Consider the following 24,566-nt stretch of genomic DNA (forward strand, 5'->3'; position numbering starts at 1 on the left):
TTTGTACATTCTCCATGTGACCACATGGGTTTCCTCTGGATGCTCCAGTTTCCTCCCTCATCCCAATGACGAGCGGGTTTGTAGGTTAGTTGGTCTCTGTAAATTGCCCCTAATATGTAGGGAGTGGATGAGAAAGTGGGGTAACATAGAACTAGTGTGAATGGGTGATCGATGGTCGTCACAGACTCAGTGGGCCAAAGGTCCTATTTCCTTGCTGTATCCCTAACTCCATACTAATTTAAATGCTGTTTTAATATGTGCCATAGAGGGAGTGCAGAGAAGGTTCACCAGACTGATTCCTGGGATGTCAGGACTTTCATATGAAGAAAAACTGGATAGACTCGTCTTGTACTCGCTAGAATTTGGAAGATTGAGGGGGGATCTTATAGAAACGTACAAAATTCTTAAGGGGTTTGACAGGCTAGAATCAGGAAGATTGTTCCCGATGTTGAGGAAGTCTAGAACAAGGGGTCACAGTTTAAGGATAAGGATGAAGTCTTTTAGGACCTAGATGAGAATTTTTTTTTTCACACAGTGGTAAATCTGTGGAATTCTCTGCCACAGAAGGTAGTTGAGGCCAGTTTATTCGCTATATTTAAGAGGGAGTTAGATGTGGCCCTTGTGGCTAAAGGAATCAGGGGGTATGGGGAAAAGGCAGGTACAGGATACTGAGTTGGATGATCAGCCATGATCATATTGAAAGGCAGTGCAAGCTCGAAGGGCCGAATGACCTACTCCTGCACCTATTTTCTATGTTTCTATGTTTACCTCATCTGGAAGCTTGTTCTATACTACCCACCACCCTCTGTGAAAGAGTTTCCCCTCAAGTTTGTATATAATCTTCTTCCCCTCACCTTGTATATATGTTCTCTTGGTTTTGATTCCCCCTACCCTGGGTAAAAGTCATTACATTGGGAAAAAAGCAGAAGAATTTCACCAGGATGTTATCTGGGCTTGCTTGCTTGAATTACAAGGGGAGGTTGGATAGGCTGGGATTTTTTAAATTTGGAGCATAGGAGTCTGAGCGGTAACCTTATTGCGGTGTACCAGATTATGCGGGGCATGGAAAAAGGGGCATTGTAAATCTAGAGGGCACAGACTTAAGGTGAGAGTGGAGAGATTTAAGAGGGACCTTAGGGGCAACGTTTTCACACAGAGGGCAGTCTGTATCTGGAATGAGGAATGAGCTGCCAGAGGAAGTTATAGAAGTAAATACAATTACAGTTTAAAAGGCATTTGGACAGATATATGGATAGGCTGGGTTTAGATAGCTAAGGGCCAAGTGCAGGCAAATGGGACTAGTCCAGAAGGCCAATTTAGTCAGCATGGACAAGATGGGCTGAAGGGCCTGTTTCCTTGCTGTACAGCTCATGACTGTAAGTGTGTTCCCAACACCCCCACCCTTCACCAGCCCTGTCCCAAACCAACCTTAGGGTGAATAGTTCACAAGTACTACTTAGTGTCAGCTGGCAACTTAGAAACCTCTCTAACGACTTCATCAGGGAGACGATTAGACTGAGGTGGAGGTATTTATAGAGAGAATATCAGGTAACTTCATTCACAGAGAACAGACACACAGCCCAGGATGATAACCTTGGTCGAGGCCCTGGGGCTGTGGTCTCTGTGTGAGAGATGGTGTTGGTCCACAGGACACCACATAATCCTGTGTCTAACTCAACTGTCCAGGGGGAGGACTGGGCATCAGCTTGTACCCGGTTAGAGGTGCCTCTAGTCTTCCCCCTCCCTCACTCAGCCTCATTCTTTATTTCTCTCTCTCTCTCTCATTCCCGATCTGCTCCAACTTCCTTTCATCATCTCAATTTCTGCCTCTCACGCTGACTGGTCGCATCACAGCCAGGTTTGACAACTCGAACCCCTAAGAGCGAAGGAGACTACAGAGAGTAATGGACACTACCCGGTCCATCACAGGTGCTGACCTCCCCGCCATTGAACGGATCTACAGGAGGTGCATCCTCAAAAAGGCAGCCAGCATCGTCAAAGACCCACACCACCCTGGCCACACTCTCATCTCGCTGGTACCAGGTAAAAGGTGCTGGTACCTGAAAACCGTGACCTCCAGGTTCAAGAACAGCTTCTTCCCGGCAACCATCAGGCTCTTGAACACTGCACAACACTGACCTCAGCAACTGTGACCTTATATGGACTTTGTTCTGTTTGCACCACAGACTGGTTTTGCACTATTATGGTCTGGCGTACCTAGTATTACAGTTATTCATTTATTGTATTATTGTAGAAACAAGGAACTGAAAAAGCTGGTTTAGGTAGCCTCTCTGGAGAACATGGATAGGTAATGTTTTGGGTTGGGGCCCTTCTTCAGGCCGCCGGAGTTGGATACCGACCCGAAATGTCATCAAAATTGTAGACTTGAGATTTTAGAGTCACAGTGTGGAAACAGGCCCTTTGGCCCACAGAGTCCGTGCCGACCAGCGATCATCCTGTACACTACTTCGATCCTATACACTAGGGATTAATTAACAATTTACAGAAACCAATTAACCTACAAACCTGTACATCTTTAAAGTGTGGGAGGAAACCAGATCATGTGGAGAAAACCTACATGGCCACAGGGGGAATGTACTCACTTCTTACGGACAGCACCCGGAGTCATGATCGAAGCCAGGTCTCTGGACCGGTAATGTAGCAACTGTACCGCTGCTCCACCATGCCGCCCTTTGTTCCACACATGTTCTCCAGAGATGATGCCTGCCTGACCCACTGAGCTACTCCAGCACTCTGCGTCCTTTCATTGTGTTATTGATTATTGCAATTTGTCTGTGTGTGTGTTGTGATAATGGGCCTGTAAAGCTACACAGTCGAGTTGGCAGTACATGTGACAATTGCACACTCTTGACTTGATTCTGCCTCTGTCTCTTTCACTTTCACTCTCTCTCAAACCTATTTTCCCCTCCTCTCCTTCTCTCTCTTGATCCCTTGCTCTCTCTGTCTCACTCTCTCTGTAAACGATCTTTCTCTTTAACATTCTCCTGTCTTTCTTGTCACAGTCTCTCAGACTTACCGACTGCCACTCACTGCATGGGGAATAAGGGTTCAATGTCAATTAGAGACTTGACAATTTTTTTTACATCAGTCACGTTGAAAACTGAGATGATCAATAAAACAAAACTGCTTATCTGGGGCTCAATTTGTCTCACTCCTGACAAATAAAACACTCCCATCCGCTGAATTTCTTTTGCTTCCTTGATCACTGTCAATCTCTCTGACATACACACCTCAATTGGGAATTTAGTATTAAAGCGTCATAGAGTCACACAGCATAGCAACACGCCCTTCGGCCCATCCAGTCCATCTACACTAGACCCATTTGCAGTGTTTGGCCCGTATCTCTTTAAACCTTGCCCATCCATGTGCCTGTCCAAATGTCTATTAAATGTTGTTATTGTGCCGGTCTCAACCACCTCCTCTGGTCAGCAAGGCAAAGGAGTGAGTAATTGCCCCTGTCCCACTTAGGAAACCTGAACGGAAACTTCTGGAGACTTCGCGCCCCACCCAAGGTTTTTGTGCGGTTCCCGGAGGTTCCTGGAGGTTTTTGTCAGTCTCCCTACCTTCTTCCACTACCTGCAACCTCCGGCAACCACTTCGGGCCGCCGATTCCGCGCCGACCAACGATGCCCTACCCGCACTAGGGACAATTTTTACATTTACCAAGCCAATTAACCTACAAATCTGTACGTATTTGGAGTGAGGGAGGAAACCGAAGATCTTGGAGAAAACCCACAGCAGGTCACCGGGAGAATGTGCAAACTCCGTACAGACAGCACCCGTAATCGGTATCGAACTCGGGTCTCCAGCGCTGCATTCGTTGCAAGGCAGCAACTCTACCGCTGCGCCACCGTGAGGGTAGACACCCCAAACAGCATCAGTTTAGTTTAGTTTAGAGATACAGCATTGAAACAGACCCTTCAAGACACCGAGTCCACGCTGACTATTGATCACCCGTTCACTAGTTCTATGTGATTCCACTTTCTCATCCACTTGGGCAAGTTACGCCAGTCAAATAACTACAAACCTGCACCTCTGTAGGATTTGGGAGGAAACCAGAGCACCCTGGAGGAAACCCACATGGTCACAGGGAGAATGTGCAAACTCCACACAGGCAGAAACCAAGGTCAGGATTGAACCCGGGTCTCTGGTGCTGTAAGGCAGCAGCTCTACCCGCTGCACCCTTGCTACAGGGTCAATGGTATGGTAGTGGAGATGATCAAGAGCTTCAAGTCAAGTTTGTGTTGGGACAGTGTAAAGGGAGCATCACTATTTAAGTTTACATCACTATATAAACCCACATGCCTGTAGAGGAAGCGTGTGTCAGAACGTTACAGGGTAACCCTTCCGGTGACTTGTCTATGCCGACCGACCCTGCTCTGTGAGTGTGAGAGAGATATGGAGATGTAACCTAATGTCCCCTCACTTGCTGCTCCCCCTCTGTGATTGCTCCTCTGTATCTGGCTTCTGTACCTTTACATATCTTTAGTTTCCCTCCCCCTTGACTCAGTCTGAAGAAGGATCTCGACGCGATCTATTCCTTTTCCCCCAGAGATGCTGCCTGACCTGCTGAGTTACTCCAGCATTTTGTGTCTATCTTCAGTGTAAACCAGCACCTTCAGTTCCTTCCTACACATCCCAGCATCGATACATGATTCCCCAGGTAGAAACAAGAAACTGCAGGTGCTGATTAATATTCAAAAGAACACAAAGTGCGGGACTAACTCAATGGGCCAGGCAGCATCTCTGGAGAACTCAGATGGATGACGTTTCTGATCAAGATCCTTCTTCAGACTCTTTGTGGCAGGGGTGGGGGGCAGTGGGGGATGGAGAAGAAAATTGGAAAAGGGAAGACAGTTTGCTAAAAGCCTTCATCGCCACAAATCTAGAAGATGAGATGAGACACGGGCAAACAGGCTTTATTACACTGGTCTGTAGATCAGATACAAACTGAGAGTTGTTTGTGGTCTCCTGTGTCATGCAGTGGGTCTCTTGACTCAGTTGCTCTGATCTATCCACTTGGCAGCTATTAAATGGCCCTCCCTGTCAGACCCTCTCTTCCACAGGAGACTGTCTGCTTTCAGGTCATGTGCCCATGTCTGTTTGGTTGAAGGGTTAGGATCGAAGCTCTGTCAATTCCAGCTGGTTTTTGGTCTCAGTCACCAGCAGCACTGATGGGCTGAACTGCATCTACTGGGCACAGGGCATCAGAGTTTGCAGGGTACCCTCAGCAACCATCTGTTTCCCACAGAAGTGGAACCTGCAAGGGGGCAAAGCAAAGATTTGAGAATATGCAAACCCACCCCTACCCCTGAAGACCATGTGAAGCCATTCATTCCATCAAATCTCCCCCATGATCACCGAGATTATAACTGACCCTTTTGTTATACCCAGCTACCTGCCTACACTCCATCCTTTATACCGTCAGGGGAGAGAGAGAAATCTGTTTGTTTCAGAGTTAAGATATTGTCTGTTTTCCAATTTGTCCTTTCTTTTCATTGAATCATACGGCATGGAAACAGGCCATTCGGCCCAACTTGCCCATGCCGACCAACATGCCCCATCCACACTATTTCCACCTGCCTGTGTTTGGCCCACATTCTTCTAAACTTATCCTATCCGTGTACCTGTCTAAATTATTCTTAAACGTTGCGATAGTACCTTCCTCAACTACCTCCCCCGGCAGCTTGTTCCATACACTCACCACGGTTTGGGTAAAAAGGTTACCCCCTCAAGTTGCTATTGAATCTTTCCCCTCTCACCTTAAACTTATCTCCTCCAGTTCTTAATCTCTCTACTCTGGGAAAAAGCCTGTGCGTTCACTGTCTCTATTCCCCTCCGGATTTTATACACCAGGCTCTTGAACACTGCACAACACTAACATCAGCAACTGTGGTCTTCCATGGAAGACACAAAGAGCTGGAATAACTCAGTGGGTCAGGCAGCATCTCTGGAGAACATGGTAGGCAGGTGACATTTCAGGTCAGAACCCTTCTTCAGACTGGTTGCGCGGATTGGGGGGAAAGAAAGGTGGGGCGGAGCAAAGCCTGACAGGTAATAGAACAACAACAGGTGTGCAGGGTTATTGCATAGGCAGATGGATGGCCAAATGCTGGAGATGAAATTACAGAAAGTGCAAGACAAAAGGATTGAAGAATTGCAAACTGTGAATCCAGAAGAGGATTTCCTGTGTGAAACCTTTCCTATCCATGTACCTGTCCAAATGTCTTATAACTGCTGCTATAGCACCTGCCACAACTACCTTCTCTGGCAGCTCGTTCCATACACCCACCACCCTCTGAGTGAAAATGTTGCCCCTTGGGTTCCTATTAAATCTTTCTCCTCTCAACTTAAACCTATGTCCTCTGGTTCTTGGTTCCCCAACTCTGGGTAAAAGACTGTGTATTCACACCATATTTATTCCCCTTTACACACCTCTATAAGATCACCCCGCATCCCACTGCACGCCAGGGAAAATAAAGTCTGAACCAGAACGGCCAGGAACATCGGGCCTCTGTGGAGGCAATAGCGGTGGCCTCAATAGGCCTGACTTTGTGTGAACTGGGGATGGGGACTGGACTTTGTGCCTTCCCCCACAGTGGTATCCACTGTGGGGGGATGATTTTTCTGCGTGTAAGTTAACATGTTAGTCTGTGTGCAACATGGCTGTCGGAAGGGAGAGTGGACGCTGGCGCGCTTTAGCTGCCGCTGCTCTCTCTTCACATTGTGTTTTTTGATTTTTTGATTTTGTGTCTTTGGAACAATTTCTATCTTTAATTTGTGCATTGATGATGTCCTTATTATTTTTTTTTCTCCGACTATATGTTTTTTTCTCTTCTGTTAACTTTTGTAAGGTGTCCTTGGGTGTCCAGAAAGGCGCCAGCAAATAAAATGCATTATTATTATTATTATTATGAACCTGCCCAACCTCTCTCTGTAGCTCAGGCCCACGAGTCCTGGCAATCTTTTCTGCACCCTTTCCAGCTTAATTTTGTTGTAAGTCATAGGTTCATATGTTTATAAGTGAAAGGAACAGAATTACGCCATTCGGCCCATCTAGTCTCCTCTGCCATTCAATCAAGGCTGATCTGTCTTTCCCTCTCAACCCCATTCTCCTGCCTTCTCCCCATAACCCCTGACACCCGTTCGATGACAGTGTATAGTACTGCGCGTTGTTACAGAGCCGGTGTAGAAGCCTTTGCTCTCCTGTCTGATAGTGCGGCCCCACACAAACTGAATCAGAGGCTGCCGATCAAAGCCCCACCTTCTCTGATTCAGACAATCACCCCCCCCCCCCAATACCCCAACACCACTAATACCATCAACCCGAGTCAGTGAATCACAGCATCCCTGCAGCGCGAGGCCATTCTGCCCATCGGATCCATGCTGACTGACCTGGCCTGGTCCCGTCCTCGCTCCACGGTGATGCTATCAGCGCCGAGCTGAGGGCGGAAGATGTTGACCACACTGTTGTCCCAGAGGAACTTCACTTTGGTGACGTTTCCAACGTCTAACTCCATGTCCAGAAGGGAGGTGTAGGTGGTCCCGGGGTGGAGCTTGGTCCTGAAGCCACACAGACGCCAGACAGTGTTAGTTCACCCATCCTACATCCCTGCCCAGACAGAGACATAGAGTCACACAACACAGAAACACCTTGCACTAATAGTGCACCTTTCCACTAAATGTTGTACCCTATATCCTGTATCTGTACGTGGCTTGATTGTTATCAGCAATAGTCTTTTCTTTGACTGGATAGCACACAACAAAGGCTTTTCACTGTACCTCGGTACACATAAAAATAATAAAGTAAACTAAATGGGAAGCACAGTCGCGCAGCGGTAGAGTTTATGCCCCTGTCCCACTTAGGAAACCTGAACGGAAACCTGTGGAGACTTTGCGCCCCACCCAGGTTTTCCGTGCGGTTCCCGGAAGTTTTTGTCAGTCTTCCTACTTGCTTCCACTACCTGCAACCTCCGGCAACCACCTGCAACCTCCGGGAACCGCACGGAAACCTTGGGTGGGGCGCAAAGTCTTCAGAGGTTTTCGTTCAGGTTTCCCAAGTGGGACTGGGGCATTACTACATTACAGCACCAGAGACAGGAGGAGGACTGGCCAAATGTTGTGCCTTCCACCACCGTGATGAATGCTGTGGTGGATGTTTATGTTAAATTTTTATTGTGTTTTTGTGTGTCCTTTTTCATTGTACCGCTGCTGGCAAATTAATTTCACTTGCTCTTTTTGTGCAAGTGACGAATAAAACTGATTGACTGATTGATTGAGACCCGGGTTCGATCCTGACCTCAGGTGCTGTCTGTGTGAAGTTTGCCTGTGCTCCCTGTGACCACGTGTGTTTCTCCGGCGTTTCCTCCCACATCACAGACATACAGGTTTGTGGGTTAATTGGCTTTGGTAAAATTGTAAATTGTCCCGAGTGCGTAGGATAGAACTAGTGTCTGGGTGATCGCTGGTCGGCATGGACTCGGCAGGCCGAAGAGCCTGTTCACACGCTCTTTCATTAAAGTAAACTAAACTAAACTAAACTAAACCCTTTGGTCCAATGAAACCAGGCCAACCAAAAAGCATCATCTAAGTTAGTCTCATTTGCCTGCACCAGCCCATATCCCTCTAAATCTTTCCTATCCACATGTGCCCAGCGGGTAACATAGGTGGTGAGAGCATGGATTGAGGGGGGTGGATCTAAGATGCCAGAACTAATTGTTGAGCCTTCCCGAAGTGTCATGGGCCTAACTCAATGAAACACCTGTGAAGGCAGGTGCCCACTTGATAATCCCAATGATATTCTGGCATCTACGCGCCTCTGTTTTGTTTCTTTGTTGACGTGCAGATAGATTATTACTGAATATGAACTTAGTTATTGTCCTATAGCATAAGTGTGTATAGGTAGATTAGATACTACTTTGGTATTGGGCTTTGCTTTCTTGGTTGAGCGCTTATCCTGGTGTCATAGCACGTACTTTGTGTTTTAACAGCAATTTAACAAATGCCAGTGTTATAATAAAGAGAAGTTATCTAATAAAGTGTCAGAACACATTAATTAAGGTCAGAATGCTGTACTGAAGGCCAGCCAGGCTAATGAAGTGAGGTTTTAATCAAGCTGTTGCGAGGCTGGTGCTTACTTTGTGACGAGGTGCTGTCGAGAGATGCCCTTGGTGCCGTACAGTGCAATGTTGATGCGACCTGACACCGAGTGAGAGCCGGAGAGTTTCACCGACACGTTATAACGCCAGACTGTGGAGAGAGAGACCAGTGTCAGGCACCGCGCGGGGGGGACGGAGCACGGGCTGTGTGGGGAGAGCGGGTGGGCTGGGAAGGGAGCGGAGGTGGGTAGAAGGGGAGTGTGGGGCGAGGAGGGGAGTGGGGAATGAGGGGTGGGGAGACGGGGAGTGGAGTGCGGGGAGAGAGGGAGGGGTGGGGAGCAGGGGTGTGGGGTGAAGGGGAGTGTGGGGGGATTGGAATGTGGGGAGAGAGGGAGGGGTGGGGAGCAGGGGTGTGGGGTGAAGGGGGGTGTGGGGAGAGGAGGAATGCGGAGAGGGGGAGTGGAGTGCACGGAGAGTGGGGAGTAGGGGTGTGGGAAGAGGGGGAAGTGTGGGGAGTAGGGGTGTGGGGAGCGGGGGAAGTGTGGGGAGAGGGGAGTGTGGGGAGAGGGGGAAGTGTGGGGAAGAGAGTGCAGGAGAGGAGTGTAGGGGTGGGATTGGATGGGGTATTGGATGCAGTATATTAGACAGGGTGACTGGTTGGGGACGATTACATGGGGGTATATTGTATATTGCGGTGAATGGATGGTGGTGGTTACGGGTTGGGTGGGGGGGGGGGGGTGTGAGTGACTCACGTGCGTATGGACTGGACTCGCCAGTGTTCAGGTAGAAGGTCTGATGCAGGAGCCATGGGTCCGGGCGATACACACCCATGTCATACCCCATGGATGGGCAGCCTCCCGCTGGGCATGCAAAGCATTCCCCCTGAAACACACCCACATGTGGTTACAACCGGCGCACCACGAGACCCTCCCCGTAACATGTCCCCTGGTGCAGAGAACAATCCCAAATACCAATAGGGGGCCAGGAGGACCCCATGCTGTTAAGGGACATGTCATTAACTATGGACTTTCCCATTACATTCGACCTGCCAAAGTGCAACACCTCACACTTGCTCGGAGTAAACTCCATCTGCTATTTATCTGCCCCCATCTCTAACCGGTCTATATCCTGCTCTATCCTTTGATGGCCTTCCTCACTGCATTTTGCAAAGTTGCAACATCACATCCCAACGTTTGTATTCTCTGCCCCGACCTGTGAATGCAAGCTTAGAATAGTCAACACCCTATCAATATGTGTTGTCACTTTCCGGGAAGAGTGGACTTGGACCCCAAGCTCCCTCTGTTCATCAACTTGCCACTTCTTCTTCTTTCATGTGGCGTGCACAGCCTAAAGTTGTAGGACAACTTGTTCTATTTGATCTTCCGTTTGTGCACGTCGAGTTGATTGCATTAGTCGAAACAGGGCGGGCCACGTGAAGGTTGCAATCTTCCACCCCAACTTTCCACTGTGTTCCAGCATTTACCAGCTATGTTGCACCATCTACCATGCATGTCCTGCCCCATATCTGACTTCTCGAATTGCACAACGTCGCACTTGTCAGGATTAAACTCCTTCTGCCAACTCTCTGCCCAACTTTCCATCTGATCTGTACGCTGCTGAAGTCTTGGACATCCATCAACACTATCCACAACACCCACTTCCACGTCATCGACTAACCTACCAGCCGGATCTCCCTGCATTCAATTTATTAAATTTATCTCACAAGGGTCCCAGCGCCGAACCCTACGGTACTCGACTGGTTAAAGACTTCCAATCAGAAAAGCATCCTTCTACCACCACACTCTGCCCCCAATCACCAAGCCAGTTTTGGACCCAATTAGCTGGCTCTCCTTGGGCACCATGTCACCCTCTTGAACAGCCTGCCACGTGGGACCTTGTCAAATGCCTTACTAAAGTCCACACATGCAACAGTGACCACCCCACATTCATCAATCTATTTTGTTGCCTCAAAATAAAAGGATGTGCCTTTAGAAAGAAGAGGAGGAAGAATTTCTTTAGTCAGCGGGAGCGAGTCTGTGGAATTCATTGCCACAGACGGCAGTGGAGGCCAAGTCATTGGGCATTTTTAAAGCGGAGATTGACAGGTTCTTGGTTAGTCAGGGTGTCAAAGTTTACAGGGGTTGAGAATGGAACCTTTCCGACCCAAAACACCAGGAAGAAGGGCTCCGGCTCAAAATGTCACCTATTCTTCTTTTCCGGAGATGCTGCCTGACCCACTGATTTACTCCAGCACTTCGTGTCTTCTTATGAACACACGAACCTCCTCATCAAACTCAGTCAGATTAGAGAGGCAGGATTTCCCTGCACAAGCACCATTACTGTACCGTCTCCATATAGTGGGGATAATACTATATATTATATATCGCCTATGCACTGGTGTTTCAATGGCCCAGGTTTGTTATTCCAGTGTGTCACTTTATCTGCTGCCTGTCACTGAATATCCCGAAATCTCCCCCTACAACCTTACCTGCCGGGTGGGGAGCGGAGCGGGTAGAGGTGCGGGAAGTAAGATTGGGAGCTGAGCAGGGGGAGAGATGGGGGTGCTCAGGGAGTGAGCACCTGCTCTTGTTCTGCAGAGCCAGATAGCTCACATGCACCACCTTGTGGTGGTGAGAAGGACTGCTGGCTAAAACGTGCCCACTGCTGAATGATTGGGAAACTATCCATTAGATGTTCCATGTATCAGGAAGAGAAAGCTGCAAATTCTTAAATGTGTCTACCCTTGCTGTGTGCATGTGTGAACGTGCATGTGGTGTGTGTGAACATGTGTGTGTGTGTGTGTGTGTGTAAGTAAACGTGTATGCCTGTACGTGTGTGAGGTATGTGTCAGGTCAAGTTCATTGTCATAGGCACAGGTACCGTGACGTACAGGTATAATGAAACTCTTGCTTGCAGCAGCATCACAGGCACATGGACTCAGACACACATAAACATAAATTATAGATACATTCTACAAGACAGTGAAAAGAAAAAGACTGTGCAAAAAAATGATGTTAGTGCAAAACACAATTAGAAAACAAGGTACACAAAAATGCTGGAGAAACTCAGCGGGTGCAGCAGCATCTATGGAGCGAAGGAAATAGGCGACGTTTCGGGCCGAAACCCTTCTTCAGACTGATGGAGGGTGGGGGGGTGAAGGAAGGAAAAAGGGAGAAGGAGGAGCCTGAGGGCGGGGGGGATGGGAGGAGACAGCTCGAGGGTTAAGGAAGGGGAGGAGACAGCAAGGGCTAGCAAAACTGGGAGAATTCAACGTTCATGCTATCCGGACGCAAGCAACCCAGGCGGAATATGAGGTGCTGTTCCTCCAATTTCCGGTGTTGCTCACTCTGGCAATGGAGGAGACCCAGGGCAGAGAGGTCGGATTGGGAATGGGAGGGGGAGTTGAAGTGCTGAGCCACCGGGAGTTCAGGTAGGTTTTTGCGGACTGTGCGGAGGTGTTCGGCGAAATGATCGCCCAACCTCCGCTTGGTCTCCCCGATGTAAATCAGCTGACATCTAGAGCAGCGGATGCAGTAGATGAGGTTGGAGGAGATACAGGTGAACCTTTGTCGCACCTGGAACGACTGCTTGGGTCCTTGAATGGAGTCGAGGGGGGAGGTGAAGGGACAGGTGTTGCATTTCTTGCGGTTGCAACGGAAAGTGCCCGGGGAGGGGATGGTACGGGAGGGAAGGGAAGAATTGACAAGGGAGTTGCGGAGGGAGCGGTCTTTGCGGAAAGCAGACATGGGGGGAGATGGGAAGATGTGGCGAGTGGTGGGGTCACGTTGGAGGTGGCAGAAATGGCGGAGGATTGTTTGTTGTATTTGCCGGCTGGTGGGGTGAAAGGCGAGGACTAGGGGGACTCTGCCCTTGTTGCGAGTGCGGGGATGGGGAGAGAGAGCAGTGTTGCGGGGTATGGATGAGACCCTGGTGCGAGCCTCATCTATTGTGGCGGAGGGGAATCCCCGTTCCCTGAAGAACGAGGACATTTCCGATGCCCTGGTGTGGAACGTCTCATCCTGGGAACAGATGTGGCGTAGGCGGAGGAATTGGGAGTATGGGATGGAGTCTTTACAGGGGCCAGGGTGGGAAGACGTGTAGTCCAAATAGCCGTGTGAGTCAGTTGGTTTGTAGTGTATGTCGGTCAGAAGTCTGTCCCTTGCAATGGAGATGGTGAGGTCAAGGAATGGTAGGGAAGTGTCGGAAATGGTCCAGGTGTATTGGAGTGCCAGATGGAAGTTGGTGGTGAAGTGGATGAAGTCAGTCACTTGTGTGTGGGTGCAGGAGGTGGCCCCAAAGCAGTCATCAATGTAACGGAGGTAGAGGTCGGGGATGGGGCCCTGGTACGTATTGAACAAGGATTGTTCAACGTACCCGACAAAGAGGCAGGCGTAGCTGGGGCCCATGCGTGTGCCCATAGCTACGCCTTGTGTTTGGAGGAAATGGGAGGAGTCGAACGTAAAGTTGTTGAGGGTGAGGACCAACTCCACTAGGCGGAGGAGGGTGTCAGTGGCCGGGTATAGGTTGCTCCTCTGGTCGAGGAAGAACCGGAGGGCTTTGAGGCCATCCTGGTGGGGGATGGAGGTGTAGAGTGACTGGACATCCATGGTGAAGATGAGGGGGTGAGGGCCTAGAGAGTGGAATGCGCGGAGGCGGCGGAGAGTGTCTGAGGTGTCTAGAACATAGGTGGGAAGGGATTTGACCAAGGGGGATAGTATGGAGTCAAGGTATGTGGAGATGAGTTCGGTGGGGCACGAACAAGCAGAGACAATGGGTCTGCCGGTAGAGCCGGGTTTGTAGAAAACAAGTCCCGGTAGTGCAAAAGGTGCATTGCCAAGGTGGGATTAGAGCGAGATGACTGGTACTGGGCTATTGATCTGGTTACTACGGTACCGGTGGGTTGACTAGTACTGTGCTGTTGACCTGGTTACTGCGGTGGACTGTCTAACTCTGGGCTGTTGCCTGGGTTACTGTGGTGGGGTGACTGTGAGTGAAAGTATTTTCCTTCTGTACTTACTGCCTGAAACTTCTTCTCGCTGGCGCACGGAAAGGCCACAAACCCGTCCGGTGACCCAACACTCTCGGTGAAATACTTAACGGCTCGCAGATGGTTGCAGTTGAGAAAATTCATTGTGCCTGTGGGGGGCAAAAACCAACGTTGCTTCATAGATGCTCAACTGAGGCCCAGATCAACGAGGAGACGTCGCAGACGTGGGAGAGACTTGTGAGGGAGCGGTGCCCTGTGTGACTCTCAGAATATTGCAGAATATTGCAGCAAATATTAAAGTAATTCTGGGAAGTGAGGCGTTGCACCTCGGTGCGTCAAACTAGGGCAGGGCTTACACAGTGATCGGCCAAGCCCCGGAGAGTGTTGTAGAACAGTACAGGTACACGATTCCCTGACAGCGGTGAGTCGGGTGGACAGGGTGGTGACGCTTGCATTCATTGGGAAGGCTGTAAGTACGAAACTACTATCTACCTCAATGGAGACCATTGGACCTTCTTTGATCGGGCTTCGCTGACATTATCTTGCACTAAACGTTACTTACATTATTCCCTTTATACCTTATCTGTTCACAGTGAATAGCTCGATTGGAATCATTTGCTGGCTGGTTAGCGCGCAACAAAAGTTTTGCACTGTACCCCGGAATAGGTGACGATAAACTAAACTCACTCAACTCATAAAAGTTGGGACATAATGATACAGCTGCACGAGTCTTTGGTGAGACCACACTTGGAATACTCTGTGTAGTTCTTTTCGCCCATCTACAGGAAGGATGTCATTAAGTTGGAAACGGTGCAGAAGGGATTCACCTGGATGTTACCTGAGCTTGCAGGCTTAAGTTACCGGGAGAGGTTGGATAAAATGGGACTTTTTCCTTTGCAGTGTACGAGGCTGAGGGGGGACCTTATTGAAGTATACAAGATCATGAGGGGCGTGGATAAAGTGAACGCTCACGTTTCACGTCTTTTCCCTAGGGTGGAGGATTCTAAAACTAGAGGGCACATCCTTAAGGTGAGGGGGGAAAGATTTAAGTGAGACCTCAGGAGCCACTTTTTCACACAGAGTGGAACCTCTGTCTGGAATGAACTGCCAGAGGAAGCTTTCGCAGTGGATACAACACTTTTTAAACATTTGGACAAATATATGGATTGGAAATGATATGGGGGATATGGCCGTTAGAGTACTCGGTCAGCATGGACAAGGTGGGCCGAAGGGTCTAGCTCTGTACAGCTCTGTGAATAGTTTACACACATGTAACCCACTCACATGAGGTACTGGAGAGGGAGCCGTTTGTAACGAGCGGTGAGCCATGTGCTTTACGTAAAGGGCCCGTGCTCCTGTGGAGATCACAGAATACGGTGCCACGTGCTCTGGGCTACTGTAACCCCCACAAGATACGATAATGGACTTCTCTGTAGATACATTGTGTAAGAAGGAACTGCAGATGCTGGTTTAAACCGAAGCGTATCTATTCTCCAGAGATGCTGCCTGCCCCGCTGAGTTACTCCAGCTTATAATGTTCTCTGTACATGGGTGGACATTCTGGTGGAGAACCCGGTGCTTCTGGTGGAACCTCTCCAGACACAAGCCATGATGAGACCCCATCTCATGGAGTGATACCTGGACTCCACCCCCCACCCCACCCATCTCCAAATCCCCCTACAACCTACCCACCCCCCCCCCCCCCCCCCCACCGACCGCCTAAACTCCCCCACCGTCGCCCGTCATTCACCTTCCCAGATCCCATCCATGTCCAGTATGGTGGAGAGCAGGTTCTTGGAGCAGCCCGGCATGTTCTCACCGCCATTCGGGTAGAAGTCCACGTGCCCACAAGGGAATGTCATCCCATACCCTGTGACAGAGGCAGCCAGTCATCCGAGCCCAAGCAAAGGCAACATTCGGCCCACACCTCCCCCAACCACACCTCCCCCAACCACCCCCCCCCAACCACCACCCCCCCTTAAACTCCCCATCCCCCCTCCCCGAACAGATCGCGGTGCGCTGGTCTCTGCCTCATCGGGACTCCCTCCCTCCTTACTGGTTCTCTCACCCGCGTTGCGGCTTCACTTCTCCCCACTCATCCTCCATCATCTCTTCTCTCTCCTCCCCCCCCCCCCCCCCCCCCCCCCATTGTATCTCTCACTGCCTTTTTCATTCTTTCACTTTTTGGGTCTCTTACTCTCTATTCCCATCTCCCGTGCTGTCTGATTCTCTTCCTTGTTCATTCTACCTTTCCTGCTCTCCTCGCCATTCTCTCTCACTCTCTCTCTCTCTGGTTGTCCCTCAACCTGTCCCCACTCGACCACTGTTTCTCACCGTCTCACTTTTCATCTCACCCCGCACATATCTCTCCCAATCTTCCCATTTTTCACCGTTTCACTTATTTCCTTTCCTCTCCTCCATGCTCTCTCTCCCTCTCACACTTTCTTTCCCTCTCTGTCTCTTACACTTTCACACACTCTCTCTCTTTCTCACGCACACTATCTCTCTCTCTGTTTCTCGCTCACACCCATTCTCCCCCACACGTTCTCTCTGTCTCTCATTATTTCGCTCTCTCCAACACTTTCAGTCTCAGTCACATCTCTCTCTCTCTCACACTCTCTTTCTCTCTCTCACACTTACTCTCACACTTTCTCTCACGCTCACATACTTTCTCACTCACTCTTACTCACTAACTCTCTCTCTCTCTCTTTCACACACACTGTCTCCATCTCTCTCTCCCTCTCCCTCTCCGACTCATAGAAACATAGAAACATAGAAAATAGGTGCAGGAGTAGGCCATTCGGCCCTTCTAGCCTGCACCGCCATTCAATATGATCATGGCTGATCATCCAACTCAGTATCCTGTACCTGCCTTCTCTCCACACTCCCTGATCCCTTTAGCCACAAGGGCCACATCTAAGTCTTCCGCTCCCTCTCCATCTCCCTCTCCGTCTCCATCTCCCTCTCCGTCTCCCTCTCAGTCTCTCTCACTCACACACATCCTCTCTCTGCCTACATCTCTGCTGACATAGTTCCCATATTGTGGACTGCCTGAGTGTGACCAACCCACACGCCTGTTCTGAGCACGGTGATCTTGCTGCTCTGTGACCGGTCCTGTGTCCCCGACTCTCCGCCGCGATATGTGACGGTGTGCAGCTCACTAACGGCACCAACCTTTGCTGGGGGACTGGATGGAACCGTCCGTGTGAATCACATCAACGAGCAGGGCGTCGGTGGGATCCAGGCGAACCTCAAGTGGGGTGTTCTGGAAATACGGGGCAACGGGATCCAGCCCTGGGGAGTAATCTCGGCATCAGTCCGGTGTCCCCAACTCCAGCCGTGAGTCAAACCACGGGCTATACTAGCAGCATCGCCACCCAGTGCCACAAACATAATCCCAGAGGTCAACCCCTTAGCTTATAATATCCCTTTACCACTCTATCAAGCTTACCAATTGGTAGAATAGTCAAATAAGCCATATGTCATGCTTGGCTTCATCATCGGTCGGGGCATTAAGAAGTCGTGATGCAGCTTTATAGGACTTTGGTTAGGCTGCATTTGGAGTATAGTGTGCAGTTCCGGTCGCCCCATTACTGGAAGGACGTGGAGGCTTTGGAGAGGGTGCAGAGGAGATTTACCAGAACGATGCCTGGATTAGATGGTATTAGCTACAGGGAGAGACTTGGATTGTCTACTCTGGAACATCGGAATTAATTGTCGCAGATGGCTGCGGAGGCCAAGACATTGAATATTTCTAAGGCGGAGATTGACAAATTCTTGATTAGTAAGGGTGTCAAAGGTTATGGCGAGAAGGCATGAGAATGGGGTTGAGAGGGGAAAATAGACCAGCCATGACTGAATGGTTTAGCAGACAATGGACCGAATGGCCTGATACTGCTCCTAACTATGAATTTATGAACTAAAGTGTGTATGATCATCTCCGCGACCAATCCGGTGTGACCTCTCCCACCCCCTGCGCAGACGTACAGATGTCCAGGAAGTCCACTCTCCACCCACCCAGACTGTGACCCTCCCGATCCCCCGGGTTGGGGGGGGGGGGGGGGGGGGGGGGGGAAGAGACCGTACCTGTAATGCGGGCGATGCCCGTCTTCCTCCGGCCTGCCTCCCCGGCCGCATGGGCACCCAGTCCGTGCCCCACCAGGTACACGTCTGACACGGTGTAGTTGTAGTTACTCTGGTACACACAAGGGCAACACATATGGTGAGCTGGCACATACCCAGGTCAGCAGCCTGACGCACACTGTCAGGGGAGACTAGAGTGTGTAACTGAGAAAGATGAAGCGGAGCTGGGATTTGGGATTGATCACTTTAGAGGGGAAATGGACAGTTCTGACACACACATACACACTGCAGAGGCTGGTTATCTGAAACAGAACAGGACGCGATGAGAAACTGCTTCTGGCACTCTAATGTGACCACTCCACACACTGTTGTACAGGCACTGTCCCTGTCCCGTTACACCCCACACTGTAGTACAGACAGACTGTGCCTTTTCTTTTACAGTCCAACTGTGTACAGGCAGACACTCCCTGTCCCGTTACACCCCAACTGTTGTACAGCTACAGTCCCTGTCCCGTTACAATCCTCGCACTGTTGTCTCAGTCCTGTTACACCCCCACACCATTCCTGTCCCGTTAAACTCCGCATACCTGTACACGCACTGTCCTAGTCCCATTACACTCTCCATCGTTGTACATACACTGTCCTATTACATTCCACACTGCCCCTGTTCCGTTACACCCACATTATTCTACAGGCAGTCTGTCCCTGTCCCATTACACCCCACACCCTGCTCTCTGGGGCGTTTTACTGTGAGCAACGATGGGCAGTCAGTCACTCGCCTGCAGTGCCTCAAGGAAGTAGACGATTTCCGCTCCCACCACGCGGACGTTCTGGGCAGCCTGGCTGAACACACACTGGGAGCCCCCTCGCCAGTCGACCCCCACACAGTTAACGTCGTGCGCTTGTAGAATCGACTGCAGGGAGAGGAGTGAGAGCATAGGTTCAGTCAGAGCTTCACCATCACTGGGACACCATTGCTAGTGTCACACAATGGCATTGAATTGATCGTACACGAGTCAGCCATTCGGCACTGCTTTTCCATGCTAGCAATCCAGCTCTAACCCTTCACCTCCCATGCGCACTGACCCACAGCTCACACAACCCCATCGCTCACGCTTTGCACTGCACGCCACATACTGACTCACAGCTCACACCTTGCACTAAGCCACACCTTGCACTAAGCCACTGCTCACATCTTGCACTAATCCACACCTCACAAAGTGCACAGACCCACAGCTCACACCTTACACTAGTCCACACCTTGCACAGATCAGCTCACCCTGCACTAATCAACACATCACACCTTGCACTAATCCACAGCTCACACTTTGCACTAATTCACAGCTCACACCTTGCACAGATTCACAGCTCACACCTTGCACTGAGCACACGCTTTACACTGAGTACACACCTTGCACAGATCCACGGCTCACATCTTGCACAGATCTACAGCTCACACCTTGCACTGAGCACATGCTTTGCACAGATCCATAGCCCACATCCTGCACCGAGCTCACACCTTGCACATATCCACAGCTCACATCCTGCACCGAGCTCACACCTTGCACAGATCCACAGTCCATTGCGAGTCACCATTTTCCAAGTACCCGTGGATCACCAGGACTGTCCGGTGCTGGGTATTGAAGTTTGACACAGCGACTGTCTGTGGACTGATCCCACTGATTTCCTGCGTAGAGAACACAAATCAAATGCCCGACCACTACCGCTGTTACTACCTGGGTCGGCCGGCTGTACTGAGGAGGGTTCCGGAGTCCGGGAGCGCAGTGTCCTGGCCGGGGTGGAAACTGGCGAGCTGTGCGTAGCTTTAGATTTAGTATTATTATTTTCATCAGTACCAAGTTACAGTGAAAAACTTTGTCTTGCATGCTATTGTATACCCAGAGGGTGGTGGGTGCCTGGAACGCGCTACAGGAGAGATGGCTTTGGCAGATACCTAGTGGCGTATAAGACACTTTTGGATAGGTATGGGTATATGTAGGGAATGGATTATGTTCAGATTGATAAGGTTGATACAGTGGCGCAGCGGCAGAGTTGCTGCCTTACAGCGCCAGAGACCTCGGTTCAAGCCTGTAAATTGTCCCCAGTAGCATTATCCTCCACTGGGGACAATTTACAATTTTACAGCAGCCAATTAACCTACGTCTGTATGTCTTTGGAGAGTGGCAGGAAACCGGAGCACCTGGGAAAAACTCACGTGGTCACAGGGGGGGGAAATACAAGCTCCGTACAGACAGCACTCGTAGTCAGGATCGAACCCGGGTCCCTGACGCTGTCATGCCGCGACACTACCGCTGCGCCACTGTGCAGTCTAATAGGAACCTGAGGGGCATTTTTTTCACACAGCGGGTGGTGGGTGTATGGAAAGAGCTGCCAGAGGAGGTAGTTGTGGCAAGCACTATAACAATATTTTAAAAGACATTTGGATAGGTATATGGATAGCTATGGAAGGCAGGTGGGAGTAGTGTAGATGGGGCACGTTGGTCGGCACGGGCACGTTGGGCCGAAGGGTCTGTGTAGATGGGGCACGTTGGTCGGCATGGGCACGTTGGGCCGAAGGGTCTGTGTAGATGGGGCACGTTGGTCGGCATGGGCACGTTGGGCCGAAGGGCCTGTTTCCGTGCTGAATGACTCCATGAGCTGTCTTGTGGAACCAGCACACAGCTTCAGAGGAAGGCGCATTTGGGGGGAGGAGTCGGATTTAGATGCATCGGCGGTAAAGGGTCGGCGGCGGCGGGGTTGCGAGGAGGGATGGGATGTGATGTGATTCGAGCTTCCCCGTGACCCTCTGCCCGTCCTCCTGGGGGATGGAGATCCGACTGTACCACACGCCCACCCCATCCCCCGGACCCTGCTCTTCTCCCTCTCCCACCCGGCTGTCCGGGGGGAGGAGGGTGTTACCTGGAAGTTGTCGGGGTTGCGCCTGGTGTAGAGAAGGAAGCGAGCGGCGATCTCATCGGGGCTCAAGGGAGCCCTGGTCGTGGGTCTCTCCTGTATTCCGGTCCACGGGTAACCCACCGGGAAGCAACCCAGCCTCTGGAAGCAGATGGGCTCATCTTCAGCTGCCGGTGGGGAGGAAGGACCCGACTGAATGTGTAGCGTGTGAGCAAACTTCCCCATGCCAGCCCCGCGGCCAGCACCCGGCCACCGCTTCCGGACACACAGTGCTGGAGCAACTCAGCGGCTAGTCCCAACCCCAACCTCACCTCTTCCAGAGACGCTGCCTGACCCGCTAAGTTACTCCAGCAAACTTTGTTTTGCTCCAGATTCCAGCATCTGCAGTTCCTCACTCTCCGCGCATACGTTCATATGTCATTTGAGCAGAATTAGGCCATTCGGCCCATCGAATTACTCTGCCATTCAATTATGGCAGATCTATCTTTCCTTCTCACCCATTCTCCTGCCTTCTCGGATGGGCATGGACGAGTTGGGCCGAAGGGCCTGTTTATGTGCCATGACTCCATGATAAGGAACTGCGGATGCTGAAATCTTGAGCTAAGCACGGCGCTGGAGGTCTCAGTGGGTCAGGCAGCATCTGTGGTGAGAATGGACAGACTACATCTCGGCTCAGTCTCAGGTGAGGTCCTGACCCGAAACATCGCCCTTCCATTTCCTCCACAGATGCTGCTTGACCCACCGAGTTCCTCAAGCACTTTATGTTTTACTCTTCTATGGATACTTGTACAATGATATTTAATCGAACAATGTAACATCAGTCTGAAGAAGGGTCTCGACCCGAAACGTTACCCATTCCTTCTCTCCAGAGATGCTGCCTGACCCGCTGAGTTACTCCAGCATTTTGTGTCTACCTTCGATTTAAACCAGCATCAGCAGTTATTTCCTCCCCAATGTACCATCCATTGAGAGATAAATAAAATATAAAGTCTTCTTCTGCAGTATAATCTACAGTATAATCAGATTTCCGTTGCCTGTAGACCGCATACCATCGGGACATTGCTGCTGAGAGCCGGCTGCCTGCCCCTTTTCCGGAGTTACGTCCATGCCCGGCTGGTTTTCGAAAGGGACCATGCGCTGCACACCAAAGATCTTAGAGCAGTATATATGTATATAAGATCTTTGCTGCACACCAGCGCACTGGGGGGTTTCCGGAAACCGCTCGGCACCGTGGGGGGTGGAATGTATCCTTAACGAGGAGTGGGAAATAGTTATTTAATATTCAGTATTTAAGAATATATGTTTTACTTTGTATTATGGTGGTGGGTTGTTGGTATTGTTTTGTATTGTACATATCATTTTTGTAAATAATTGATTACAATTATTTTTGGTTTAAACAAAGAGAGATATTCGTCCCAAAGGCACACACCTCCACTGATAGCAAGAGACACAACGGGGTAAAAGGGTTGATAGACACAAAATGCTGGAGTAACTCAGCGGGACAGGAGGCATCTCTGGAGGGAAGGGATGGGAGATGTTTCAGGTCGAGACTCTTCTTCAATGTCTCCTGCTCTCTTACCACAAATCCTGGAGAGAAGGAGAGCCACAGGAATCCACAGCCTCAGCATCTGAAGGAGAAATGGAGCTGTTTAGTCACAGAGACACACAGCATGCAAACAGGCCCTTCGGCCCAACTCGTCCATGCCGACCTAGCTGCTCCATCTCAGCTAGTCCCACCTGCCCGTGTTTGACCAATGTTAACCTTTATCCTGCATCTGCACACTTTGGACATCTTGATTGTAATGATATACAGTCTTTTCTTTGACTGGATAGCACACAACAAGAAGCTTTTCACTGTACTTTGACGCACATGATAATAATGAACTAAACTAAATTAAACTTATTGAGGTGTACAAGATCATGACGGGAATGGATAAAGTTCACAGTCTTTCCCCCACGATAGTTCACAATCTTTTCCCCATGAGGATTCTAAAACTAAAGGGCACAGGCTTTTTTAAAGAGAGAAGGGGAGAGATTTAAGAGGGACCTCAGGGGCAACTTTTTCACTCGGAGGGTAGTCCGTAACTGGAATGAGCTGCCAGAGGAAGCTATAGAAATGGATACAATTGCGACTTTTAAAATACATTTGGACAGATATATGGATAGGAGGGGCTATGGCACAAAAGCAAGCAAATAGGACAAGCCCAGTATGCCAACTTGATTGGCATGGGCAAGTTGGGCCGAAGGGCCTGTTCCTAGAACTGCTCCACAACTGAGTAAGATAAACTTGTGCCTGAGTCAGGGCTGCTGCTCGCAGAAACGGGTGATGGAGACTCACCTTTGTCTGTGTAGAGTGGCGGGCGTGAGTGTGCTGCTCCCCGCTGCTCCTTATATCCCCACCCATAGGGGCTGGTGCTGCAGTGTGAGAGGTTCCACAGCTGTACTGTGAGAATGCCAAGCACCCACTCCACATGCTGCAACAAGGTCAGGGCACACTGGCGGAGAAAGTAAACCCTGATGTTAACCCCTTCTGCAAATGTGTGTGTGTGTGTGTGTGTGTGTGTGTGTGTGTGTGTGTGTGTGTGTGTGTGTGTGTTTGTGTGTGTGTGTGTGTGTGTGTGTGTGTGTGTGTGTGTGTGTGTGTGTGTGTGTGTGTGTGTGTGCTGTGGCACACACGTGCACTGAGTTCATGTGTGTGTATGTATGCTTGGGTATGTATGTGCATGATCGTATGTGTCTGTGTGTGCTCATGGCTGTGTGTGTGTATGTGTGTGTGCGTGCGTCTAGGTGTGTGTGTGAGGGTTTAAATTCAGAACAGTACACGACTCTCATCCAAGTCCCCTGTCAGGGCAATGGAGACACAAGGAACTGCAGATGCCGGAATTTTGAGCAAAATACAAAATGCTGGAGGAATTCAACAGGTCAGGCAGCATCAGTGGTAGGAAATGGACAGCAGATATTTTGGATCGGGGCCCTTCTTGACTCTGAACAATAACAACATTTAAAAGATATTTGGACATGTACATGGATAGGAAAGGTTTAGAGGGATTTGGGCCAAATGCAGATACATTGGACTAGCTTAGATATGGCATTTCGGTCACCATAGGCGAGTTGGGCCACAGGGCCTGTTTCCATGCTATATGACGGCATGGTTCTTTGGAGAAGTTGAGGCCAGAATAGATCAGCCAGATCATAGTGACTGGTGGGTTAGGATCGAGGGCCGAATGGCCTACTGCTGCTCCTTGTGTTCCTGTGCTTGGGTCAGTGTTATGGTGGTGAGTTAATTATTAAAATCACTTGCTTACCTTCAGTAAGATTTTACCAGTTATCACCAGTGCGGAGTCTTTCTGTCCTTGCAGACACCTCTACTGTTGTTACCATCTGTGGACCTTGAACGATAAATGAAACCTTGACTCTTTGTAAATTAACTTGAGTCTTATCTTGAACAAACACTGCAGCACCTG

General features: G+C 50.0%; 1 protein-coding gene across 1 annotated transcript; it reads right to left on the bottom strand.

Annotated features, from left to right (window-relative positions):
• Nucleotides 1–4,924: 4,924 nt before the first annotated feature.
• Nucleotides 4,925–23,633, bottom strand: LOC116981277 (pancreatic lipase-related protein 2-like). The gene is made up of 13 exons (XM_033034175.1): nucleotides 23,441–23,633; nucleotides 22,682–22,730; nucleotides 21,109–21,269; nucleotides 19,751–19,876; nucleotides 18,969–19,103; nucleotides 18,193–18,301; nucleotides 17,281–17,400; nucleotides 15,857–15,976; nucleotides 14,137–14,255; nucleotides 9,872–10,001; nucleotides 9,159–9,270; nucleotides 7,417–7,584; nucleotides 4,925–5,281 (listed from the first exon to the last, which is right to left on the bottom strand). Exons 1-13 carry the CDS (start codon nucleotides 23,573–23,575, stop codon nucleotides 5,212–5,214), a joined length of 1,554 nt encoding a protein of 517 aa, XP_032890066.1. The 5' UTR covers nucleotides 23,576–23,633; the 3' UTR covers nucleotides 4,925–5,211.
• Nucleotides 23,634–24,566: the final 933 nt, after the last annotated feature.

Source organism: Amblyraja radiata, chromosome 15, assembly GCF_010909765.2.
Source record: "Amblyraja radiata isolate CabotCenter1 chromosome 15, sAmbRad1.1.pri, whole genome shotgun sequence".
Classification (NCBI taxonomy): Eukaryota; Metazoa; Chordata; class Chondrichthyes; order Rajiformes; family Rajidae; genus Amblyraja; species Amblyraja radiata.